This window comes from Gekko japonicus, unplaced genomic scaffold, assembly GCF_001447785.1.
Source record: "Gekko japonicus isolate JY-2015 unplaced genomic scaffold, Gekko_japonicus_V1.1 scaffold4, whole genome shotgun sequence".
NCBI lineage: Eukaryota > Metazoa > Chordata > Lepidosauria > Squamata > Gekkonidae > Gekko > Gekko japonicus.
In genome coordinates this window covers 1,723,107-1,749,039 of record NW_015165234.1, presented here as the reverse complement: position 1 = coordinate 1,749,039, position 25,933 = coordinate 1,723,107, and the positions used below count along the sequence as shown (strand labels likewise).

The following is a 25,933-nucleotide window of genomic DNA, read 5'->3' as shown; positions in this document are numbered from 1 at the left end:
ACCGCGAATGGGTGGAAGAAGGGGATATTCGGGCCCCTTATCACGTTCGGGCGTTTCACAAGATGTTCCCGGACAAACCTGGTGGTCTCCCGGGGAAACCGGGAGGTCTCCCGCCCAGACCGGGAGACGGTGGGTAAGTGGTATTTTTGTGTTATTCTCTTCTGGTATGCTTCTGTAACTGCCAAGTTTCTTCTGCAGGTGGAGGACGGAGTGTTATGTCTTGCTGCCTAGCCTAATTAGATTTCCCGTGTGAACTCAACTTGTGTTTATGAAATTAGCTGTTGTGGTTCTCAGGCTACTTCGCGCCTTTTCTAATCAGCTCCCTTACGAGGGAAATTGAGTGTTATGTCTTTGCTGCCTAGCCTAATTAGATTTCCCGTGTGAACTCAACTTGTGTTTATGAAATTAGCTGTTGTGGTTCTCAGGCTACTTCGCGCCTTTTCTAATCAGCTCCCTTACGAGGGAAATGTACCCATTGGGTTAACCAAGTTTGAAGTTCCTATAATACTTTGCCCCTGTGTATTGTCGTTATTCTGAACAATCTCTGTATGTTCATGATCAACCATGCTTTGGAAATAAATCTTACTTCTTTGGAACGTGGGTTTGTTATCCTGACTTGGGATCTGACAATTACCTCAATTCATACTAGCATTACTGTGAGTGCAAGTCCTTGCACCTGTGAAGTATGATTTCCTTGCTTTCCACCTCCTATAGCAGCCTAATATGCCTCCCATCTGGTTCCTTGGGGAAGGCAGGCCCTGGAATGGGGTTTCAGGGGGATATTGGGCTGCTGCAGGAAGGGGGAAGCAGGAAATACATCATGTGCAAATAAGGACTTGTCCCCATGGAACTGCTAGTGTGAATGCAAGCCATTGACTTGTAGCATCACAAACAGATTTTGTTTCATAACATTTTGCTACCTTTAATATACATTGAACTTTGACATAAGGTGGTGAATATACTCCAACATAACTTTTCTATGTTTTTTCATACTTCTGCATGAAGGTATCCCAGTACTTCACAATTTTCAGTTTTACATCCTTATTATTATATGAATTCTGCATTTTATTTGTGAATATTTCCCCCCATTCTGTTTCTCCATAGTACAGTATTGAAGGATTTGATTAGGCAGAATACAGTTGTGGGTTTTTTCTTATATTTGAAAAGTGAATTAATACTAGGAGTAAAATCTTCAGTTTAAGTCCTTTTAAATTCTAAAACAAAACTTAATTTTTTTCTTACAGAATGAACCAAACCAAGGGTAAAGTAGTATAAGTAATTTTGCTTACACTGTTCTCCCAGTTTAAGAGGCTCAGAAAGTGGTCTCTGACATCAACTGCAGAACACTTGCTGCAAGACTATCAGAATTGGTGAGAGCAGACACATCTTGCTTAAGTGCACCAAGTATTATAGCCAGATTTTCCAGACTGTTTAGTACAACCCATGTTTCATTGTCAATGATGAAGCTGCTGTGTGCTAAATTTGTATGCAAAAGATCTGAGAACACCTAGCCTCTTGAAGATAGGAAACAATAATGCAGATCAAAATCTAAAGCATCTATTGCTTGTTTTTTTATAATGTTCTGTGTTTTGTTAATGAATCAGATTTGTCACTCATGTTAACAATATGTTTACAGCACTAAACCTTTCACAATACCAATTAGGCAAAAATAGATACTAGTCACCAGAAACACTGCATTTGTCCTGTTGTCTTCAGTATAGAAATATACAGCTACGGGGAGTGAGCATAACACACATGTAAGTTCTGACCTTTGTTTGCTTAGAATTCTGGTTTGATGGCAACCTCACAGCAATGCCAAGGGCAGAGGATCTCCGGGATACAATCTTTGTTATCCACTGCATTGTTTTTATTAGAGCTGTGTTAAAGATATTTATCTTCATCTTTCAAGACACTAGGAAAAGAAGGATGATTATGTGGTATGTCTTTTTTGAAAACAATAGAGTTGTATACTTTGTAATTCCAGAATTGTTTCTGTATAAACTTGATTGTAGTGCACATGTGAGGCTCTGAGCTTAATCCTTGGCAACTCCAGTTAAGGGGACTTGCATTTGGGAAGGTCTTCACCCCATCTTCCAGAAGTCTTCATTCAAGGTCTTTCTAGGGTTTACAGTACTGTGATATATTTGTTTCACCTGCTAAGGTAGACTAACATACCCAGATTTTCTAAAGATGGAATGGTAAAAAAAGAATGAATTACTTTCCTTATTTTTAAATGTATGTTGCTTTTTTAAACTTAAGTTTGAATTTTGCATGGGATATTGCCTAGACCTTATCTAAGCACTTGCAGGGTCTCAGATTGTTTGAAACTGTACTGATGTAGCTTCCTCAGGAGGCACAGGCTGAAGTCCAGCAGGGCAGGCCACAGGCAAGATTGTTAAGAGTAACCAAAGTCCAGCCCAAAAGTCAGAGGTTCCAGAGAGCAGGTTTACCAAAGTCCAGTCTAGGGTCAAGAAGTTCCAGACAGCAAGTCCAGGCTGAGGTCAGGGGTTCCAGAAAAGCTGGTTGTCAGGTCCAGTTCAAGGTGTACTTGTTGCATCCACAAACAGCTTGTTCTCCCAGCTGAATTATAGCCAAGTCTTAATGAGCTAAACTCCCAGCCAATTCCTTGGCAGTCATCCTGAAACTACTTATTCATCTCTTCAGTTGACAGCTGACAATAGGCCATGAGTCTCACACTTCTTCTCCTTTCTTGCAACTCTAAGCATCTCTGACAGCGTCAGCGCTGCAAGGGTGTGGGTGAGCTAGGTGGGTTGGGAGTGGCTGCTTAAGACTTGTTTACTGCTTCAGAGCTAGGAAGTGTTGGCTCAGTGTCAGCTGTAGGCTGTGACACCTGATCAACAGGTAACCTGATCTCTTGTTGTTCTCCTTCTGGCTCAAAGCCATCTGTAGCCAGCTGTTCAATTACCATCTCAGGGCTAGCAAGTAGATCTTCCTCTGAGAAATCTGAGCCATAACTGAGCACCAACTGACTTACAACAGAAACTCAACCTAAAAATTCAGCCCTTTGGTTTTATGAAATAAAGAACTGGTCTTGATTTCAAGGGAGATGAATGTCCAGCACAATTTGGAAATCAGGCTTCCAAATTTAGGCTAGACTTTAGCTCAAGTACCACAGGTATTTTAGAGTTACAAGATCTACCATGTTTGATGCAGCACAGTGGCAATGAAGTTGACTGATATTTCTTTTCAAAGTACACTGCTGTTGCTCAAATTGGACAAGGCTACTTGCAAAAGGCAGATCAGGGTAGCAGTTTATAAAACTGGAAGGTAAAAACCTGTACCTGTAAGATAATGGGATGTGTATTAATTGACAATGTATACAGCAGGCGTAATTTATCCCGATCTGAGAAATGGTCCATGAAGATGCTCCCAGCATCTGTCACTTCAGCATATCGTCGCACAATTCGGTCCAGCAGCCTTTGTGATGGGCAGCGAAGCAATGGTGTAGGAAGGCCCTAAAAAGAAAAGGGGGAGAGAGAGAAATATTTTTTTTTCTTTATGCAAGTAATGTGCAGGTCTGATAGAATAGGCCTGCATTACATATGCCAATTTACTTTTAAAAAATTATTTATTTAAAACATTTTCCTGCCACCTTTCTACCCGATTGGGATCTCCAAGGCGGTGGACAAAAAAAAACCCCATTAAAATATTTCAACAATTAAAAACAACACATAGAGTTATAAAATAATTAAATAAAAACACATAACACCAGAGCCAGGGAGGAAAGCCAGTAATAGGGAAGACTTCACCTGTTGGCAGAAGAGACTAGTAGAGGGAGACAGATGAATCTCCTTAGGGAGAGAATTCCAAAGGTTTGGTGTCATAACTAAGAAAGCCCTTTCTTGCGTTGCCCCTCGTCTAGCCTCAGATGGCCAAGGTGACTGAAGCAGGGCCACTGAAGATGACTGGAGTGAACAAGTAGGTTCATATGGGAAAAGGCAGTCCTTAAGGTATGTTGGTCCCAGGTGTACAGGGCTTTAAAGGTCAGTTACCAGCACCTTGAATTGAGTGTGGAAGCAAACTGGAAGCCTATCAAGATGGAACAAGACTGGAGTGACCCATGTTTAGGACCTGATCGTGTAAATGAGCCCTGCAACATGAATGCAACAGAGCATGCAGGTGCAGGATGAAAGACAAGGAATTTGATCATGCTGCTTCTTATTACAGGAGAAAAAGGACTTGCCAACACATGTATGCATTTTAAACACTAATTTACACGTTTGTTATTGAGAGCAGATGAGATTTGATCAGAGCCAGTTCCAAATATTGGCAAGCCTGGGTATATCTTGGGGCATCAAGAATGGGCCCAGCCATACCAATACCACTGTTCTTATACTGGACAGAGAACTGAGAAGGTATGGGGAAATATCAATTTTTAATACTCCACCTCTTCCATGTTAAGGAGACTTCCAAAAACCTGGAGCCAGCAACAGGTTCAATGGTCTGATAATATCTGTTTCAACATGTGAGAAAGAGATTCTAGAATAGAAAAGTGAGCTTCTCTCCTGGACATTTGAAATAAGTTTGTTTATTCCTGACATAATCTAATGTTTTATTGTAATAGGCTTCTGTCGATATACTTCTCTAGTTCTTAGCTAAACTGATTCTGGCTTCTGATAGAGTGTAAGTTTTGGAGAAGCAATCTCAAAGGTGATAGGTTTTAGCTATGAGGTCTTCCTTAGTTTCTAGTCCTCTAGCTATTAAAGTTGACAAGGTTATCTTGCAGTTTCAGGGGTAGCCATGTTGGTCTGCAGTAGAACAGCTAGACTTCCAAGTCCAGGAGCACCATGGAGACCTACCAAGAGTTTTGGCGAATAAGCTTTGAAGAGTCAAAGTTCTGACAAAGGGAGCTTTGACTCTCCAAAGCTTATATCCTGAAAATCTCGTAGGTCTTCATGGCACTACTGGACTCAAAGTCTAGGCTATATTGCAGGATTACTCAAGTATATGGGTGGCAAGTAAAGCCATCTCTGAGGACTCAGGCAAGCCATGTGGTGGTGGACAAATTTCAAAAATAATAACACTAAGATGACTGTATTCTTCAGGAAGTTACTATTTTCTGTCATATTTGCAGGATAGTCCTTCACCCGTAACATGTTTGAAGTTGCATTCCATTTTAAGACAAAGACAAAAATATACTTCACAATAGATTTTTTTAAAAAAATAACCCTCTCATTCAGGAAGCACAAAGCGAATGTTTTCAAAGGTTTCAGAGACTTTCCACCACAGAAATACAAGTGTTATACATTTTATCCTCTTTCAAAAAGCAGAACCAAAAGCACCTTTTACTTTTCCTAGCAGAAAACGTAAGTGGAATAAGAGTTAAATTTGGCAAATTCTGGCAGATTTGTGATTGGACCTTCCCAGCATAAAATGTGGCTGCCTGGAGACAGAAGAGGGGATTTAATACACAAACACAATTTTGCCGGTTGAAACTGTTCTCTCCATATTGCTATTAGTCCCAGAAGAGGGGGGAAACTTTATTTCAATGATAAGAACGGTATGGGGTAGGTGATCCCAATTGCTGAGAATGTACCTGGGACCTGGGTGAAATGTATTTTTTAAATCTCTGCTGTCTGCATAGCCCTGATCTACATAGGGGCTGTATGAGACTACAATTCAGTTTTCAAAAACAGGTAAGGTCCAGTCATGGATTTTCCAATGTCTCATGAGCCTACATAGAATTACACTGTAAGTCACCTCCTAACAAATTGCTAATTGACAGCTGTCGTTTATGGATCCTACCCTGTCCAGGATGATTTTATTTGTGTGGATGGAAAGAAAAGTTGAGGAGTAGTTCTCTGTGTGTTCATTGAGCACTGCTCCACATTTACTATTCATATGAAATATGTGGAGTTTAAATTGAGAACTGAGTGCATGATGGAATGGTCTGATGAATACTTTTATCATATGAAAATGTCTTATACTCTGTCAGGCAATTGGTGTATCGAGGTCATTATTGTCTACTCCTATTGACAGTGGCTCTTCAAGGTCTCAGCTGGAGTCTTTCACATCACCTATGACTTGATCCTTTCAATTGAAGTTTCCAGTGATTCAATTTAGAACCTTCTGCAGGCAAAATACATGTTCTGCCACTGAATCATGGTCCATCATCTTCTATGCATGGTAACAAAATCAAAAAGGTAAGTGGGAAAGAGGAAACAACCCCCTGAACTGGCTTTATGAAACTGGACAAGGTACCACTTTAGCAAGACTCACCCTAGGGATCTTCTGTTGGAAATTGACCATCAGCTAGTCCCAATGGCTAGTCAGCATCAGCTAGTCCCAATGGCAACAGCCTGTTTATTTTTATTTTATGGCCCAGAATTCATATTACTCTAGCAGTAAAGAAGAGGTCTGGAGGGCAGTTTCTATGCACAGTGGGTGGTGCTGGTTAGGAATGAGCATGAACTGGTTTATGAACTAAAGTTCATGATGAATTTTGGCTGGTTCATGGTAGGTCAACTGGCAGAAATTGTCCACAGACTTTCAAGCAGTTCATGGAGGTTTGTGCTGGTTCATGAATGGATACATTTTCAGAAAGGCTGTCTCCTCTCAGACTAAATGTTTACCAAATTTCAAAGCAAGGAGGGAGGGTGGAATTCTCCAGCCTTGGAAACACTGTTGTTAGCGTCAAACTAGTCATGTCAGTTTCAAGAGGGTCCCCTGGCCTTCCTTTGTGATCCTTTCTCATTTTCTTGAACACAGCTTGCAAATTCCCGACCCCTTGCTTGGATTTGTGACTCTGTGCTTTGTGGTCAGTCTTTTAAAGCTTGCAGTGCCAGTGGCACTGGGTTCTACTGGGCACTCTGTGATTTCACTGGTACTGCTGGGTACTCTGTACATTGTACTGGTTCTGCTGGGCTTGCAAAAATGCCCCCTTGCTTGGATTGTGATTAAACTGGCACTGCAACTTTGGCAATGGGTTCTGCTGGGCACTAGTACATTGCACTGGTTCTGCTGGGCTTCCAAACCTACCCCCTTGCTTGGAGTGTGATTCTGTGCTTGACATAAGTCCTGTTGAGCTGGCATTGCCATATTGGCATTGGGTTTTGCTGGGCACTAATACATTGCACTGGTTCTGTTGGGCTTGCAAAAATGTCCCCCTTGCTTGGATTGTGATTGAACTGGCATTGCAACATTGGCATTGGGTTCTGCTGGGTACTAGTACAGTGCACTGGTTGTGCTTGGCTCGCAACACACACATCCTTGCTTGGAGTATGATTCTGTGCTAGACATCAGTCTTGTTGAGCTGGCATTGCCACAAGGGCTCTGGGTTCTGCTGGGCACTAGTACATTGCACTGGTTCTGTTGTGCTTGCAAAACTGCCACCCATCTTCAGTTTCTACTGCAGAGGTTCTCTGGGACTTTGATTCTGTTCTGCTGAGCTTCTATTGCTCTTGCTTTTTTGCTGTTTCTTCTCTATAAATCCAATCCAATGGAGGAGGGGGCACCTTTTTTGGAGGACGTAACTCAGTCCCTGTAAATCCAATCCTCACCTAACTTGGAGGGCAGGTAGAGGAGAGTCAGCCAGAGTTTGGTGAGTTTGGTATCTCTAACATGCTGGCAGGGAGGGACATTCTACTATGTCACAAACCAAACCAGCTCATTTAGCTCTTAAAAGTTTGTGATGGTTCATGGCTCATGAACCAAACATGCCATGAACTGAAACAAACCTCATCTTCCCAGTTCGTGCTCATCCCTAGTGCTGGTTATTTGGTTTATTCATGGGTCTAAATGGCTTCCACTTTCATTATTTTTTATTTTAATTGCTGTTATTTGCCTTTCTAATGTTGGTGCTTTATTGACTGCTGACATACTGTTTTATTTGTATTGCATTAATTGTGCTGTAAATTTTGTGTGTTATTTTCATATCATAAGAATGTGTTAGAAATTTTCTTGAAAGAACAAATAAATGGGCTGGAATGAGGAACCCTAAGAAGCTCTTTCTCCCACATGAACCTTCCAGTGTCCTTAGATTATGTTCTGAGGCACTGTGTGGTTGTCACAGATCTTCTCAGTGGTGACATTTGCCTTCTGGAGCTTTCTCCCAAGAGAGAAACACCTGGTTGAAAACGTTTGTGTTAGAAAACCTTTCAGAGGTTTTTGTCTTTCATGGCTCATGTCACTGTGTTTATTCTGATATATATGATTTTTGTCTTCTTTCAGTTTTACTTAGCATTGATGTTTCAGAGAGTCATTATGGACTTATTATTTGCAATTTTATGGTACAAGGGAATGCTTGATACAAGAAAATTGCTAGTAAAATGAATAACATATGGTTCTATGGTCATTTGTATTCATGAGTGAAAGCTGAAGCAAATTTGGAAGCAAAATTCTAAGAAATAATGCTCCTAAATTTGTCAGCAAAATTTCAAATGTACGTTCTCCAGGAAATAGAAAGAAAAAAACTGTTGTTTTTACTGCTTGTGGCCTAAGATGACTGACTGTGATAATTCTTTCCGTCTGTTAGGACTCTGATGACCTTTGTGGACTGCATTCATAGTGACAAACAGGACCTCCACTCTTTACCTGGGGCCGGCCCAGTATAAGCTTGCTGTAAAAGGAGTCTTGTTAGGACAACAGTGTGGTTGACTGTCCTAACAAGACTCCTCAGAGCGCTACAGCACAACCCCAAAGGCATCGAGCAAGATGGCACTCAGAGCCATTAGAACTAAGAAATCAATTCAAGGCCCTTGCGGTGGAGGCAGAGATGAAAACACTATCAGGGCAAGTATCACAAACACAAGAAAGACAGAGGGAGGAGGACAGGGAGATATGAAGAAATGGTACCAGACAGAAAAGGAAGGTGTTGGTCATAGGTGACTCCCTACTGAGGGGTATGGAACATCATGGGTGTGTTCAGACGGGGGATTTATAACGGTTAGGGTGCCGGTTCCAACCGGTGTACTTACGGGCGTTCACACAGCGAACATCTGCCTCCCGTCCCTAACCGTTGTAAATCCCTTTAAACCATTGCACTCTGCCACTAGGTCCCAAGTGGTGGTAAACTGAGTGCAACGGTTGTAAACGGTGCACCCCGGCGTCTGAACACTCTCCTCCGTTCCACAGCCATTTCAATCGGAAGCCTCAGGCTTCCGGCTTTCCCCCGCCATTTTTTTAAAAAAACTAAGCGATATGTGCTCGGGCGAAGCTTCGCCCCGAGCGTTTGTAAAGAAGAAAAAAAGCTCTTAGTTTAACTTCCCGGAGGAGTCCGGGACTACAGGGAGGCCAGGTTGGGCTTTAAACTTTAAAGGTAAGTCCTTACCTTAAAGTTTAAATGTAATGGGGGGGGGGTTTGAGCATGCGCAAAAATCGCCATTCTCTGAATGGCTGCCTATGCGCATGCTCATACTGTCCACAGCGTGTAAGCGGGCGTCCACCGGAGGGATCTGGAAGATGGAAGTGAGTGTGTGTGTGTGATCGCGTTTATGCCGGCATAAACGCCCCGTCTGAACGCACCCCATGTGTCCAGGCCTGATCCTTTGTCAGAGAACTGATACTCTTAGGTCAGCAACTGAATGGCCTGGAAGGTAAAAATGTTCCCCCCACTGGTTTTTGAATGTTGTGTTTTCTAATTGTGGTAGAAAGAGTTAGATTCCAGTAGCACCTTTAATTTATTTATTGACTGATTGGTTTATTTTATTGATTTTTATCCTGCCCTTCCAGCCTAGGCTGGCTCAGGGTGGCTTACAACAGAATAAAAATTTTCATAATCCATAAAACACAATTCATTACATTAATACAATTCCTGATAAAAAATACAATAGCATAAAACAATATTAAGACCAAACAATATTAAAGTGCTAGCAATTCCAGTTTTTACTTTAGTTCTATTGGTCTGCTTCAGTTGGAGGGGACTAGGACAGGCAATAGTCACAGGGACCAGCGGCTCAGGGCTTCCACCATGGTTGTCAGTTGTTATTACTAGTGCTACCGATAGTTGTAATTGTAGTAGTGGTGGTGGTGGTGGCGGTGGCTCCAAAGGCCTGGCGGAAGAGCTCCATTTGGTAGGCCCTGCGGAACTGTAGAAGGTCCTGCACGGCCCTGGTCTCCTCTGGGAGCTCATTCCACCAGTGTGGAGCCACCACCAAAAAAGCCCTGGCTGTAGTTGTTACCAATCTGGCCTCCTTAATACTTAGGAGGACCAGTCGGTTCTGGGTCCCTGAATGCAGTGCTCTCCGGGGCATATATAGGGAAAGGTGGTCCCTCAGGTATGTCAGACCCTGGCCATAAAGGGCTTTAACAGTAAGAACCAGCGCCTTGAAGTGAATCCAGTATGCTATAGGCAGCCAGTGCAATGCTTTTAGCACAGGCTGGATGTGAAAGTCCCATCACTAGCCTGGCCACAGCGTTTTGCACCAGCTGCAGCTTCTGGATTTGCGATAAGGGCAGCCCCATGTAGAGGGCATTACAGTAATCCAGTCTCAAGGCGTCCATCGCATGGATCACTGTTGCCAAGTCGCCGCGTTCAAGGAAGGGAGCCAACTGCCTAATCAGCCAAAGATAGTAAAAGGCTGACCTGGCAGTGGCTGCTACCTGGACCTCCATTGTTAAGGAGGCATCCAGGAACACCCCCAAACTCCTAACCTCTGGTGCTGGCATCAATGGCACCCCATTGAAGGTTGGGAGCGGGATCCCTACCCCTGGACTGCCGCGGCTCAAGCACAGGACCTCCATCTTCATCGGATTCAATTTCATCCGGCTCAGCCTAAGCCAACCAGCCACGACTTGTAACGCCCGGTCTAGAACTTCCAGTTTGGAGTCAGGCTGGCCGTCCAGCAACAGATAAAGCTGGGTGTAATCCGCATACTGACGACAACCCAGTCCATACTTCTGGGCAATCTGGGCAAGAGGGCACATATAGATGTTAAAAAGCATCGGGGACAACACCGCCCCTTGTGGTACTCCACATTCCAGTGAGTGTCTCTAGTACAGCTGATCCCCCAGCGTCACTCTTTGTCCCCGACCTTGGAGAAAGGAAGCAAGCCACTGTAAGGCTGGTCCCTGGATTCCAGTGTCGGCGAAGTGGTGGATCAGCAGCTGATGGTTGACCGTGTCAAACACAGCCGACAGGTCTAACAGCAACAGCACTGCCGATCCGCCCCAATCCAGATGCCTTCGGAGGTCATCTGTGAGGGCGACCAGTGCCGTCTCCGTCCCGTGACCAGGGCGAAAGCCAGACTGGAAGGGATCTAAAATAGAAGCGTCATCCAGGAAGCTCTGTAACTGAAGTGCCACTGCCCTCTCTATTATCTGTGGTAGGATATGTGCTTTTGTGAGTCACTGTTCACTTCTTTTATTTCCATTTATTCTTTGCATCCTCCTGGACTGAATCCTCCTGTACCAAATTGAGACGTAGGTTTTCTGTCTCATTACCAGTGCAATATCTTCATGCCTCTGTATATCACACCAATGCTGGTATCTCCAGACCTCTCCATAACACACATAATTCAATCATGCCTGCTATTGCCATTAGGCATCTGAAATCATCTTTATAAAGTTTATATCCCTGGTACCTTGTGTTACATTTTATGGCACACATGGCCTGGTCTGTCAAAGTGATATGTCAAATCTGGCTCTCGAAACAAATTAATTTGACACCGCTGTTTTAGAGAACTTGCAGAGCCTTTGTCCATCATCTTCCAGAACTCTTAGAGGATGGGAGATGTGCCATAGGACTGGAGGAGGGCTGATGTTATCCCAGTGTTCAAAAACTGGAGGAGGAATGACCCAGGAAACTACAGGCCAGTCAGTCTGACCTCGGTCCCAGGGAAGGTACTAGAGCAGATTTTAAAGGGATCGATCTACGAGCATCTAAAGGACAACTTGGTGATCTGGGGAAGTCAGCACGGATTCATCCCCAACAGGTCCTGCTAGACCAACCTCATTTCCTTCTTTGATCGAGTGACAAGCTTACTGGATCGAGGGAATGCTGTTGATGTTGTTTACCTGGATCTCAGTAAAGCTTTTGATAGGGTTCCCCATGATTTGACAAATTGTCAACAGGTGATGTTTGTCAAGGATGAAGCCTTTGCATGTTGGCTGGAAAAGGTTATGTTTATTAATCGTTAACTCGTTAGTGGAGAGATAGTGGATAAAATTGGTAGGTAGAAGGCTGGGGGTTTTTTTATCTCCATCTCTCTCGACAATAGAGGATTCACCTGCGGTTGAACCAAACTACCAGGAGGAGAAAGTGATGTTGCAGCCGGCAAGATTGAAAGTTTTATTTCCCTCCTGCCTGAGACATTGCCTGGAACAATAACCTGCTTTTTAAAGACAAAGTGATATAGTTCAGATGGCTGGGTTCTTTTTTAAATTCTCTGTTTTGGATTCTTGAAAGTACTGATCTTTGTTCTTTTGTAAAATAAATTGTCTTTCTTTTGAAAGATTCTGGTTGTTAGGTGTGTATTTAGGATCTGATAAAGAAAGAGCCCACGGCACCTCTAGTGAGTTTCCCTTTCTCCAGGTCAGGGGGAGGGCTATATCACAGGGTGTATCAGCAGAGGAGTAACATCTAGATCACAAGATGTCATAGTCCTGCTGTACACTGCATTGGTCAGACCACACCTGGACTATTGTGTGCAATTCTGGAGGCCTCACTTCAAAAAGGATGTGGACAGAATGGAGTGGGTGCAGAGGAGAGCGACGAGGATGATTGGCAGCCTGGAGACCAAGTCCTATGAGGAAAGGCTGAGGGATTTGAGCATGTTTAATCTGGAGAAGAGGAGGTTGAGGGGGGACATGATGGCTCTCTTGAAGTATTTGAAGGGCTGTCACTTAGAGACAGGGAGCTGTTTCTGTTGGCAGCAGAGGATAGGATTCACAATAATGGGTTTAAATTAAGGGTGTGAGGGTACTGGCTGGATCTTAGGAAAATCTTTTTTACAGTAAGAGTTGTGCAACGGTGGAATCAGCTGCCTCGGGAGGTGGTGAACTCCCTCTCACTGGCAGTCTTTAAGCAGCGACTGGATAAACACGTGTCAGGGATGCTCTAGGCCAGTGGTGGCGAACCTTTTAGAGACCTAGTGCCCAAACTGCGACCCAAAACCCACTATTTATCGCAAAGTGCCAACACAGCAATTTAACCTGAATACTGAGGTTTTACTTTAGGGGGGGGGGGGAACCTCATACATTAACTTAAGATGATCCAAACAAAGTAAGGAAAGCAATCCCAAATTCTTTCATTTACTTAAAATTATTTGGCAGAGAATTCGACACTTTAATGATGGTCTGGGCCTCGCTGGGGCGATGGCATGCGTCCCCACAGAGAGGGCTCTGAGTTCGTCACCACTGCTCTAGGCTGATCCTGCATTGAGCAGGGGGCTGGACTAGATGGCCTGTATGGCCCAACTCTGTGATTCTACGATTCTAAATGGCAGCCTGAGGCCAAATGCCATATGTGTGTGTCAGAGGGTTCCACTCGATAGAAGCCATATGTCGTGGCCCAAAAGGACCTAGGCGCTTTATAAAATACATATGCAATCATATAGAAAAGAGAAGAGGAAGAGAAGAGATTGGATTTATACCCGGCCCTTCACTACCCAAAGATCTCACAGAGTGGCTTACAAACTCCTTTCCTTTCCCCTCCCCATAACAGACACCCTGTGAGGTAGGTGGGGCTGAGAGAGCTCTTGACAGAAACTGCTCTTTTTCAAGGACAGCTCTTGTCAGAACTACGGCTTGCCCAGGGTCATCCAGCCAGGTACAAATGGAGGAGTGGGGAATCAAACCCGGCTCTCCCAGATTAGAGTCCGCGCACTTAAGCACTACACCAAACTGGCTCCCCAGAAATGTTCAGAAAGAGATCATGCTTACTGATATGTAGCAAACTAGTGCAGAATGCCTCAGTTCGGCTGTTATCGGAAGGTAGGTGGAGCATGCGTATCACTCTCATTCTGTAGTCACTCCACTGCCCATCAGTTACCAGGCTCAATTGAAGGTATTGACTATCACATATAGTCATAGCCTTGGGCCCTCATATCTGTGAGACTGTCTCTCCCTCTATGCTTTGCCACACCAGCTGGGCTCATCTGAACAGGGCCTTCTGCATGTTGTTGTTGTTCAGTCGCACAGTCGAGTCCGACTCTTCGCGACCCCATGGACTAGATCCCGCCAGGCCCTCCTGTCTTCCGCTGTCCTCTGAAGTTTGCTCAGTTTCATGTTCGTTGCATCGATGACACTGTCCAACCATCTCATCCTTTGCTGTCCCCGTCTTCTTTGACCTTCAATCTTTCCCAGCATCAAGGTCTTCTCCAGTGAGTGCTCCCTTCTCATTTGGTGGCCAAAGTATTTGAGCTTCAGTTTCATTATCTGGCCTTCCAGGGAACAGTCAGGGTTGATTTCTTTTAGGATTGACTGATTTGATCTTCTTGCAGTCCAAGGGACTCTCAAGAGTCTTCTCCAGCACCATAGTTCAAAAGAATTTATTCTTCGGCGCTCGGCCTTCCTTATAGTCCAACTCTCGCAGCCATACATGACTACTGGGAATACCATTGCTTGGTGCGGTAGTGCGCCCAACCACATGATCCTTTTCACTTTCAGCCATTAGAGTGGTATCATCTGCATATCTGAGGTTGTTGATCTTTTCCCCAGCAATCTTAATTCCCGCTTGTGATTCATCCAGGCCAGCATTTCGCATGATGTACTCTGCATATATATTAAATAAGCAAGGTGACAGTATACATCCTTGTCGTACTCCTTTTCCTATGCTGAACCAATCAGTTGTTCCGTATCCGGTTCTAACTGTCGCTTCTTGGCCCTTATACAGGTTTCTCAAGAGACATGTGAGGTGGTCTGGTACTCCCATCTCTTTAAGGACCTGCCATAGTTTGTTGTGATCCACACAGTCAAAGGCTTTAGCATAGTCAATGAAGCAGAAGTAGATATTTTTCTGGTACTCTCTTGCTTTCTCCATAATCCAGCGAATGTTGGCAATATGATCTCTCGTTCCTCTACCTCTTCGAAACCCAGCTTGTACTTCTGGTAGTTCTCTATCCACGTACTGTTGAAGCCTAGCTTGTAGGATCTTGAGCATGACCTTGCTAGCGTGTGATATGAGTGCAATTGTGCGATAGTTTGAACATTCCTTGGCATTGCCCTTCTTTGGGATTGGAATGTATACTGATCTTTTCCAATCCTGTGGCCACTGTTGCGTTTTCCAAATTTGCTGGCAAATGGAGTGCAGAACTTTAACAGCATCATCTTCTAAGACTTTGAATAGCTCAGCTGGAATACCATCACCTCCACTAGCTTTGTTGTTAGTAATGCTTTCTAAGGCCCATTTAACTTCACATTCCAGGATGTCTGGCTCAAGGTCAGTGATTATACCGTCGTGTTTGTCAAGGACATTGAGGTCTTTCTTGTATAGTTCTTCTGTGTATTCTTGCCATCTTTTCCTAATCTCTTCTGCTTCTGTTAGGTCCCTACCGTTTTTGTCCTTTATCATGGCCAGCTTTGCATGGAACGCTCCCTTGATTTCTCCAATTTTCTTGAAGAGATCTCTAGTCCTTCCCATTCTATTGTTTTCTTCTATTACTTTGCACTGTTCATTCAGGAAGGCCTCCTTATCTCTCCTTGCTGTTCTCTGGAAATCTGCGTTCAGTTGGGTAAATCTTTCCTTTTCGCCTTTGCCTTTCGCTTTCCTTCTTTCCTCTGCTATTTGTAAAGCCTCATCAGAAAGCCATTTTGCTTTCTTGCATTTCTTTTTCTTTGGTATGGTGGTGATTGCTGCCTCCTGTACGATGTCACGAACCTCTGTCCATAGTTCTTCAGGCACTCTATCTATCAAATCCAGACCCTTGAATCTATTCTTCACCTCTACTGTATATTCATCAGGGATGCGATCTAGGTCAAACCTGAATGGCCTCGTGGTTTTCCCAATTTTCTTCAGTTTAAGTCTGAATTTTGCAATGAGTAGCTCATGATCTGAACCACAGTCAGCTCCAGGTCTTGTTTTTACTGACTGGATAGAGCTTCTCCATCTTTGACTGCAAATTATATAGTCAATCTGATTTCGGTGTTGCCCATCTGGTGATGTCCATGTGTAGAGTCGCCTCTTAGGTTGTTGGAAAAGGGTGTTCGCTATGACCAGTGTGTTCTCTTGACAAAACTCTGTTAACCTTTGCCCTGCTTCATTTTGCTTTCCAAGGCCAAACTTGTCTGTTATTCCAGTTACCTTTTGACTTCCTACTTTAGCATTCCAGTCCCCTATGATGATGAGGACATCATTTTTTGGTGTTAGTTCTAGGAGGTGTTGTAGGTCTTCATAGAACCGGTCCACTTCAGCCTCTTCTGCATCAGTGGTTGGGGCATAGACTTGGATTACTGTGATGTTGAATGGTTTGCCTTGGAATCGGACAGAAATCATTCTGTCATTTTTGAGATTGTATCCCAGTACTGCCTTTTGCACTCTCTTGTTGACTATAAAGGCCACACCATTTTTTCTACGAGATTCCTGGCCACAGTAGTAGATATAATGGTCTTCTGAGTTAAATTCGCCCATTCCTGTCCACTTTAGTTCACTGATTCCTAGGATATCGATGTTCAGTCTTGCCATCTCATTTTTGACCACGTCAAGCTTACCTTGATTCATAGATCTTACATTCCAGGTTCCTATGTAGTATTGTTCTTTGCAGCATTGGACTTTCCTTTCACCATCAGACACATCCACAACTGAGCGTCCTTTTGGCTTTGGCCCAGCCACTTCACTCTTTCTGGGGTTACTTGTACTTGCCCTCTGCTCTTCCTCAGTAGCATATTGGACACCTTCCGACCTGAGGGGCTCATCTTCCGGTGTCATATCTTTTAGCCTTTTGATACTGTCCATGGGGTTTTCTTGGCAAAAGTACTGGAGTGGGTTGCCATTTCCTTCTCCAGGAGGATCACGCTTGGTCTGAGTTCTCTGCTGTGGCCTGTCCGTCTTGGGTGGCCCTTCACGGCATAGCCCACAGCTTCATTGAACTACGCAAGCCCCCTCGCCACGACAAGGCAGTCATCCATGAGGGGGCTTCTGCATGTGCCAACCTGCAAATGGACAAAACCAACAACTGCATGTGCCAACCTGCAAATGGACAAAACCAACAACTGTCCATACATGTGCCTTCTCCATTGTGGCCCCCACTTTATGGAATGGCCTGTGTGAGAAGGTCAGAAACACCCCCCACTCTCCTCACTTTCTGCAAACTATGGAAACTATATTATTCAAGAGGGCTTTTCTGTGCAGGTAATAGGGCTGCACTGTACAAAATGATTCACAAAGTTACTTGGACAAATTCTCAGGCTCTGTGGTCTATACTACTGTGTACAGTTTGCTGTAAGTTGGATCTTGCTATGTAATCTTGCATCAATTGATGTGTCATGCTAACACTTATGCTTTGCTTCAGTTCTGGGTTTTTTTTAGATTTTTAGTTGGTTCTACAACCCAAGTCCTATTTCATTATTTATTGAATGCCAAATCCTGTTGACCAGATTGACTCATTCTGTATAATCCTTGAGTCTTGGTTAGAAAGGCAGGCTAAATAACATAAATTATAAATAATAGTAATAAACGGGATGTGGATGAATAAACGTATGCCCTGTTCACATGACAGAATTGATTATAGAAAGGGACTTGGACTGATTCATTTGCAAAATGCCTGGGCTAGACAGGACTATTCTCCTTCCAAAAGTTCAGGTAGAAATTTGGGGGTCCTTCTGTATCCAGCATTTCTCCTGGATGCTCAGCTTTGTTGATATGTCAGCTAGGCCTGCTACCATGGAAGGTGGAGACTTGAGAACCATAAGGCATGATATGGCACGAGTACTTTAGGGACTGCCATTGCCTACATAAACCTCCAGAGTTTTAAGGTCTACTCATGTATTCAGGGTCACAGATTCAGTCCCTGGCATCTCCACTTAAAGATCTCAGATAGCAGGAGAAGGGAAGCCCCCTCTGTTTGAGATTGTGGAGAGCTGCTTCCTGTCAGAGTGGGTAGTACCTGGCTGGATAGACCATGGCTTGACTTGGTTAGTGGAGCTTCATATGCTCAACAAAGTTGCATTTTAAAAATTAACCTAAAAAGAGAAAAAGTTGCAGGACTGAGAATGTCCTGATATACTGTGGAGTATGATTATTATCATCTTCCGTAGTTATGTATTGTTAGCTTTGTAGGAGGCTCTTTACTTTAAAATAAGTATACATTTTGTGTTATAGATGTGAGTCCTAAATATGTTTAAAACTCTGAAAAGTTCAGATTGAAGTGATGACTAATGAAACTGAAAAGCAGACAACATGATAGAGAGATGCTATTCCTGTGATCGCTAACTATAGTCTGTCTGAAGTTGCATATACGTTCACAGTTAATTCCAGGTTGTCTCTGGGGCAACCAAGGTTTTTAGTACTGGAGCATTTGTAGTTTATAATAAAGACTTTCATTGTGACAGATGAAATAATCATTGTGGCAGGCAACTCAGTTGATAGTTCAGTCAGACAGGGCAGGCAATGTAAAGTGAAAAACATTATTTCATGGTCTGTCATTTGGGTTCAGTGTCTGTCACAATTTGTTGCATTAAAAAGGAAAACTACTTGAGCCTGATAACTTCTGTCAAGTCTCTTATATATACCAAACTGCTTGGAAGATGCAACTATCTAGAGAACACAGCAGTGTCTTCAGCAATGGGAATTAGTACTTTAACAAGCCATTCTAAGAAACACACTGTCTACAGTTACTTCAGTCTACAAGCGAAAGAGGATAACCAGATCAGGCAATGATATCAAAACTTATTTTTCTGCTTCTGGCAACAACTAAAGGAATTCGCATGTACCCAGGACACACATTCAGTCTTTGAATTGTTGTAGGTTCTTTGGCTTGGAAGGGGATGGTTAATCTATTTAGAAAAAGGAGGAAGCACATGATTCCTAACTGCATTTAAATAATATTTGGATTACTCCATGTATTTGAGCTTATAAAACGAGTGCTGAATTTCTGGAGAGGCATCAAGCTTAAGCAGGTTGCATGATGTGACATCGTATCCTGATCTGTATAGACACTCCGTGAATAACCCAGACATGCACCTCAAATGCATTGCCTCTAAATGCCAATGCATTAATACATGACAATAAGCCATGGTCAATGTTCTTATTTTTGTTCACAGGGACAGGCAGCAAAACTCATTTATTTTTATTAAAACACTTATATCATGCTTTGCCTCTTGGCTCTAGATGGTTTACAATACATAGTTAAAATATTAAAACTTCTAATTCTTGCACACCCTAATAAAATGCCTGCAAACTATTTTCCATGAAAACCTCTGGCAAATGAAGCAGCCTTATAGTGCCTTCAATGTTGACAGGGCTGGGTCGGTGGTGCAGGCTGTAAAAAAAAAAACCCTGCAATAGTCTATCACCGAGCAGCCATAAGGCTGTTCGAGTCCACCGTGGCCGGGGTGAGCTCCCGGTCCTTGTCCCAGCTCCCGCCCACCCAGCGGTTCAAAAGCCTTAGGCGAGTAGATAAATGGGTACCTGCTCTTAGAGAGCGGGGGGCACCCTCCCCCCAGATGGACTGGTGTGCAGCAGTGGCAGCGGCTGAGCGGTGGTGGCAGGAGACGAGCGGCGAACCGGCAGAACATGGCAGCGATCCAGCAACGAAGGATGAGCGACTCAGGCGGAGATTGGCCCAGGAGACACGGTGATGAGACGACGCGGCGTGGACGGAGCCAATAGGACGGAGACCAGCACTGCAACTGTCACATAGCCGTGTGCCGTGGGGACCAACCCAGAAGGAGTCGCTATGGGAAGAAGAACTTCGCCGAGACGCCATCGCCGACTCCATTGAAATAGAAAGAACCCACCGTGGAATAAGAGCCGAAAAGAACAACACAAAAAAGAGAAGAACTCCGCTTGGGTGCCTGGTAGGCATTCACACACACACACCCCTTGCACTGTGGCCCTAGCTAGGTTTAAATGTCTCTGTAAACCGCTCCGAGCCCTCGGGAAGGAGCGGTATATAAATTGAATGTGTATGTATGTATGTTAGTTTGTGATGTGGAGGGGGGGCACATTAGGAATAAAGTTCACACAAGGTTTATTGCTTTAGAAAAGAGACAGAAGTTCTTTATTGTAGAAGAACTCCATACTGAGATAGGAATGTTAGAGAAAGAATTCTAGCTATCTAAGGAAGAATGGCTAGAGATTGTGGAGAGTGCATCCTACTGTCATGGTGGTTACAGAAAGAGAAATGGATGTTAGCCAGCTGCACTATGCTTCAGTAGCTTCTCAGGTGGACAGAAATCAAGTAGTATGTGAACCAGGTACTTCAGTGAGGCCAACTGGCTGGCAAAAACAAACAAACAAACAAAACAACAACCAAGGAGCAAGAGTGGCCCTTTAAAGGACTTACTGCCCCAAGTCCATAGTGTGCAAGCTACAGCCTTTAAAGTCCAGTTATTTGCAAAAAGAGTTGATGATGCCTTTACCACTGATTTTAATCCTCTATACCCCTCAAAACAATCCTTGTGCATGTAAAACTGGCATGTGAGGAAGAAGGTTGGGCTAGAACCATTCTGTCTGACAGGAAATATTCTCTGAGCAGATTTAGGGCAGGGGAATGGAGGGGCTGAGTTCAGTCACATGAACATCCATCTGCACTCTGAAAGTGGACAGTGAGGCCTTCTTAGAGTTCCTGAGGTGCCTGAGCCACTTCCAGCTTTGAGACCCCCCAAGCCATAATAAAAATTAAAAACAACACACAGCATGCATTCTTAAAAGCTGCAAAACTTTATCAAATGTCAGGAAAGTAACATGTATCTAAATCTGAGGACTGCTTTGTACTCAAGGACCCCTCCTCTTTTGGCCCTGGGGGCAACCCAAATACAGGTTTACTGATTCACATGCTATTTATGACCAAGGTTTGTTGCTTTCTGTTCCCCAGTAGAAAATGGGAATTAGGACAGCAGACTTGCTATGAGGGCTAACTGACTAAAGGTGATAAAGCACTATACACAAGAAAATATGTTAAATATGTAGACGATTCCTAACATAATTCCTGAACCCTTGGGGCAGAATGGGAATGAATAATGGATTAATTCCACTTGGAAGCCTGAGCTTAAAAAATCTACTTTTCCTCCCCAAGAGAAAATAGTCTACCCTATTATAACATTTTAATATGTCTACACATTAACATTTTAACTCTGCAAGTTTCATAGTTTCAATATGTTTTGTGAAGGTCTGGTAAAATCATTATCAGAAACTATAAAAAAGATTGGTACCATAACACAGATGTTCTTCTTCCAACCAGAAAGATCATTTTAAACATTGGTATATGCCAACAACTGGCACGTGCACTGAAGAACCCTGACACCTCATTATAGAGTATGCAAGAAAAGAAAAGAAAACTTTTATTCAGTGTGTTTTCCCCACTGAGTTCTGACTGCTCCCCCTTGAGCTGGCACCAGCCACTTGATTTTCCAGCAGATGTTGCACCTCTGTATAGAGGCATAGCTGGCACCTTCTGTACAGGCATGAAACTTTAGCCTGTAAGAGAACTGGGATTAATCCCAACACCACGGAGTGCTCAAATGGAAAGAACGGACGAGTTTGCACAGCGTGAGAGATTTGTGTGGGACAGGCCAGCCAGCAGACATTGGGTTTCATCCAAACCGAAAAAGGGGAAGAGGGGAGTGGAAAGGGGAGGCACCCAAACAGAAGCAAACATTTCTCATATGCTCCAGGGATATTTGTGAAGTTTGCCCCCCCCCAAAAAAAGAAGTAATTACTTGCCAGATCTCATGCTTAAATGACTGTCCATTTTCTAAATGAAAAGTTTATTGTTGCTCTTGGTTTAAAGTAAGAGCGCTCCACTGTTAAAAAGCCTATATGCTTGCAATAGGAAGTCTTCTTTGCCAGATGGGGGTTTCCCATGCTTTCCTTGCACAGCTGCTGGGCTTGTTTGTTTTGCCAACAAAGCTGTAGTAAAATGCTCCATGCTGCCATCTTGTGGAGTGCGGAAGAGGACCAGTGGGAATGGGGGTTGGAAATCACTGCTTCAGTTCTTTATGAAGAGGATCAAATAAAGATCCGAAGTGTTTTAATATTTCTAGATCAGACACCAGAAAAATAATGGCGGTTATCTGAAAATGAGTTTTGAACAAGTGACAGAGTAGGTAGGAACAGTATTTCTAAAGTAAATGTATTGCTAAACTGGGGTCCTGCTGTACATAAATATATGAAAGCGTGGGGAAAGGGATTAAAAGCAAATAATGCAACAGAAGGAATGGTCCTGGATTTGGAAAACTGTTCCTAAAAAATTAATATCTGTGGATATGAAAGAGCATTTCTTCAAAATCATGATCTATTGGTATCTGACCCTTTATATAGATTAGCATGTATGCATGGAACTCCAATAATCTGTGTTGGAGATGTCAAGCACTAAAGCAGATTTGTTCCATACATTTTGGGAGCACCCTGTTATGCAGATATTTTAGAGTCACATAGTGATTTTTTTTAATGGATTCTCAGATGATTTTTTGTGTTAGCGATAACTGTTAGTGACAATACAGATATGGGAATGGATTTGAATTTGTCAATTGCAACTTTTATGTATATCTGGGCTTTTTGAGAAAACTGGGACTCTCCAGAAATCTCTGATTGTTTCTATTGTCTATGGATTCAGATATATGATTAAATGGATATATTATATTATAAAAGTCAGCAAGATAGAACTGCTTACAGTCACAAGTGGACCAGGCTTTCGAGTAGGAGCCGCCGCCGCCACTGTTCCACCAATGCACCGCCGCCGAAAATTGGCGAAGACACCATCAGGGTGCAAGCGGGCCTTGGGAAGAAGACTGGCTATCTGCCGCTTTGGAACTTACGTCGTTGGTCCAGATCCACCCTACCGGCACCCACCTTGGAACTGGGAACATCAGAGCACCAGTACTTTGTTGCATTATTGTTATGTTTTTATCTTGTTTTAATAGTTTTAATTATGGCTTTTGCCCCAATTGTTAGCCGCCCTGAGCCTTAGGGGAGGGCGGGATATAAATCGAACTATAAATAAATAAATAAATTTTCATTATATACTTCAGTAGCAAACATGACAGGATTTGACCTTATATATTTTTCATTGCACTGTAATTTATCTTATTATTTCTATTTATTGTGTGTATATATGTGTGTGTGCATGTTGTATTGCTGAATCTGTAATACGTTTATGTATAAAAGAGGATCAAATAAATTAATGATGAGTTACACTGCATTCCTTGAGGGGATTTAGAGGTGTTCAACTGCTTATGATGGCACTGTGAGTCTATCAGTGCTTATTCCTTAACCAAGCTAACACCTGTGCTCACAAGTAATATGTATGTGATTACCCAGCATTGGAGGTAAACGGTGGCAGCTATTTAATATTTGTTATCCCTTTAAAATTTTCCACAGAAAAGTGGCAGGGAGGAGGAAGGCGGAGAAAATATGATGCTCTGTTAGAATGACTTTACTTGCCTTACAGATACACATTCATGAGGCTGCCTTATACTGAATCAGACAATTGGTCTATCTAGGTCAAATGTTGTCTACTCTGACTGCCAGCAGCTCTCCAGTATCTCAAGTCAAGGACTTTCACATCACCTCCTGTCTGATCCTTTTTACTGGAGATGCCAGGGATTGAACCTGGGACCTTCTGCATGCTAAGCAGATGCTGTACCACTGAACTGTGTCCCCTCCCCAAATCCCCACTAAGCATTATAGGTTGGCTGTTCTATGTTTCTGGAGATGAAACTGCCTTCTATGCTGCTTGTTCTAGTATAGTGGACAGAATAGTGTGGCTTCTCTGTGGCAGTTCTATCAGACTAAAAGGAAAGAACAAAGCAGGACAACATTGTGGGGGGCCTGTACTTCCCTGTAAAAATGCACACATTGATCAGACTGATGCATGAGGTTCAGTTATCCAACAGTGCTTACCCTTCAGTTACTCAGATGGATGATTCCTGTTTCAGAAGTCCATTGTGCCTCAATTAAAATGCACTCATATACAGAGTTATAGCTTTCTAAGTTCACTGAAGTCAGTGGGCTTGGAAAGCTGTAACTCTGTTTAGGATTGCACTGTTAATTCAGTTATGAACTGTGGGAAAATCATATAGAAAAGAAAACAAGGTCATCCTGCATGAGCTAAGAGTTGAACTACTAAGAATAACAAACCAGTAATTAAAATGTTATATACTTGGACTAGGGGGAATAATAACATGCTTAGCATCAATATAGACCTTTAGAGTACTGAAACCGTTCACATACATTACCTTGCTGTAATCTGTATAACAAGCCTCTAAGTCAGGTCAGTATTATTACCTCATGCTGTGGCCACGGACAGCAACTGTGATTGAGAGGAAATAATAGCAGAGGCAAGATTTGAAATAGGTCAAACCTTAGCTCATCATTACACTATTTTAATTCTGGGGTTTTTTTCCTGTCTCAATAGCATTAGCTTTAAAACAACACTACACAGATTTTAGAGTGAAGTAAACTTTATGTCAAATACTATTTTATTGTTGGTTTTAACAGAAAACACTTTAATGAGGAAAGGTGGGATATCAATGTTTAAATAATAAATAAATAAATATTGGCCAGAGTGTGGCTCAACAGATCTACACAATGGGGCCACGGGAAGACAGGAGCGAATTTTTCAGCAAAACAAGTTTGCATGAAAATGTGGGGAAATGAGAATGGGGTGTTTTTTTTAATCCCAATTAAAGGAAAAATGATATCTTATCTAGCCTTTCCAGGGCTATTTTGGCATCTGAGGGAAGACTCATTGGGGCCAGGCCCGGTAACAACCACCACGCGACTTAATATCATGCAACTAAAATGACTCACGCATCCCTGCTGCTTACTGCTGTTCAACAGCAACCACTACACAAAAATCAGTGTGGTGCAGTGGTTCAAGTTTCAGATTAATATCTGGGTGATCCAGGTTCAAATCCCAGTTCTGTCATAGTGCTCATTGGTGACCTTCAGCCTAACCTACTTCACAGGATTACTGCAATGATTAAAATGAAGGAGATGAGAATGATGTGAGCCATTCTGGATCCCCAATGTGTAGAAAACCATGGAATAAATAAAGTAAGTAAATAATAAATATAGGTGAAGATGGGGGAGAGATCAAATAAGGTGAAGATATGGGGGTTGCCAGCAGGAGGGAAAGATTAGTGTGGGGAAGGGGATACAGGGAAAAGTGGTGTGCCCCCCACAAGTCCTTGAAGTTTTCCCACTGTGCAACCAGGCCTAGCCTTAGAGGCTGGCACCATGCAACTGGACCTGGCCCAGTGGCCAGCACCATGCAACTGGGCCATAGTTTTCCCAAGTAGAGGGGGTAGGGATTCAGGGAAATGGGGGGGGAGGTAGATAAAGACAAGTTGGCTGATGAGTAGGAAGAAGAGGAGGAAATGGCTATTGGGGCTTTTAGGGAGGGAATGAAAATAGTTGTTGGAGGAGATATGAAATGCCCCCTTGAAGTCCTTGCCAGTTCCCCACTTTTTTATACAGACACACACACACACATAACGTGGCTCACTAGGCAGGGTACAAATGAAATAAAGAAATACATTCCTGATTCTTAGCAAGTATGCAGGGATGATATTCTTCCTTTGCACAGAAAAAAGTGGCTTCTAGCAACATCAATACTTAGAAGAATGGAAAATGCACAATTGTATAGTTTCTCAATGGTAATGCTTGTTCTTAATTCTAACAGTTGACAATGAACCTTTCTATGCATTAGGGGCAAATATAACTGGCTTCATTTAATTCAATGAAAGCCCTCCTCAGGTAACTATTCCCCACATTCTCCATTTAGAAGGAATGCTGAGATGAATTCCTTTGCCATTTAATTGGCTGAGAACAATTCTTGATCACTCAGTTAAGCTTTCTCAATTTATGTACTTTTTA

The 25,933-nt window shown here is 43.0% G+C and overlaps 1 protein-coding gene across 1 annotated transcript in view; it reads right to left on the bottom strand.

Moving 5' to 3' along the window:
- Positions 1–25,933, bottom strand: part of LOC107109225 (chromosome unknown open reading frame, human CXorf36) — a 47,371-nt gene that overhangs the window by 11,325 nt on the left and 10,113 nt on the right. The window contains exon 3 of the mRNA XM_015409796.1: positions 3,303–3,476. Within this exon, the coding sequence (XP_015265282.1) occupies positions 3,303–3,476 (174 nt within the window). The remainder of the gene's footprint in view (positions 1–3,302; positions 3,477–25,933) is intronic.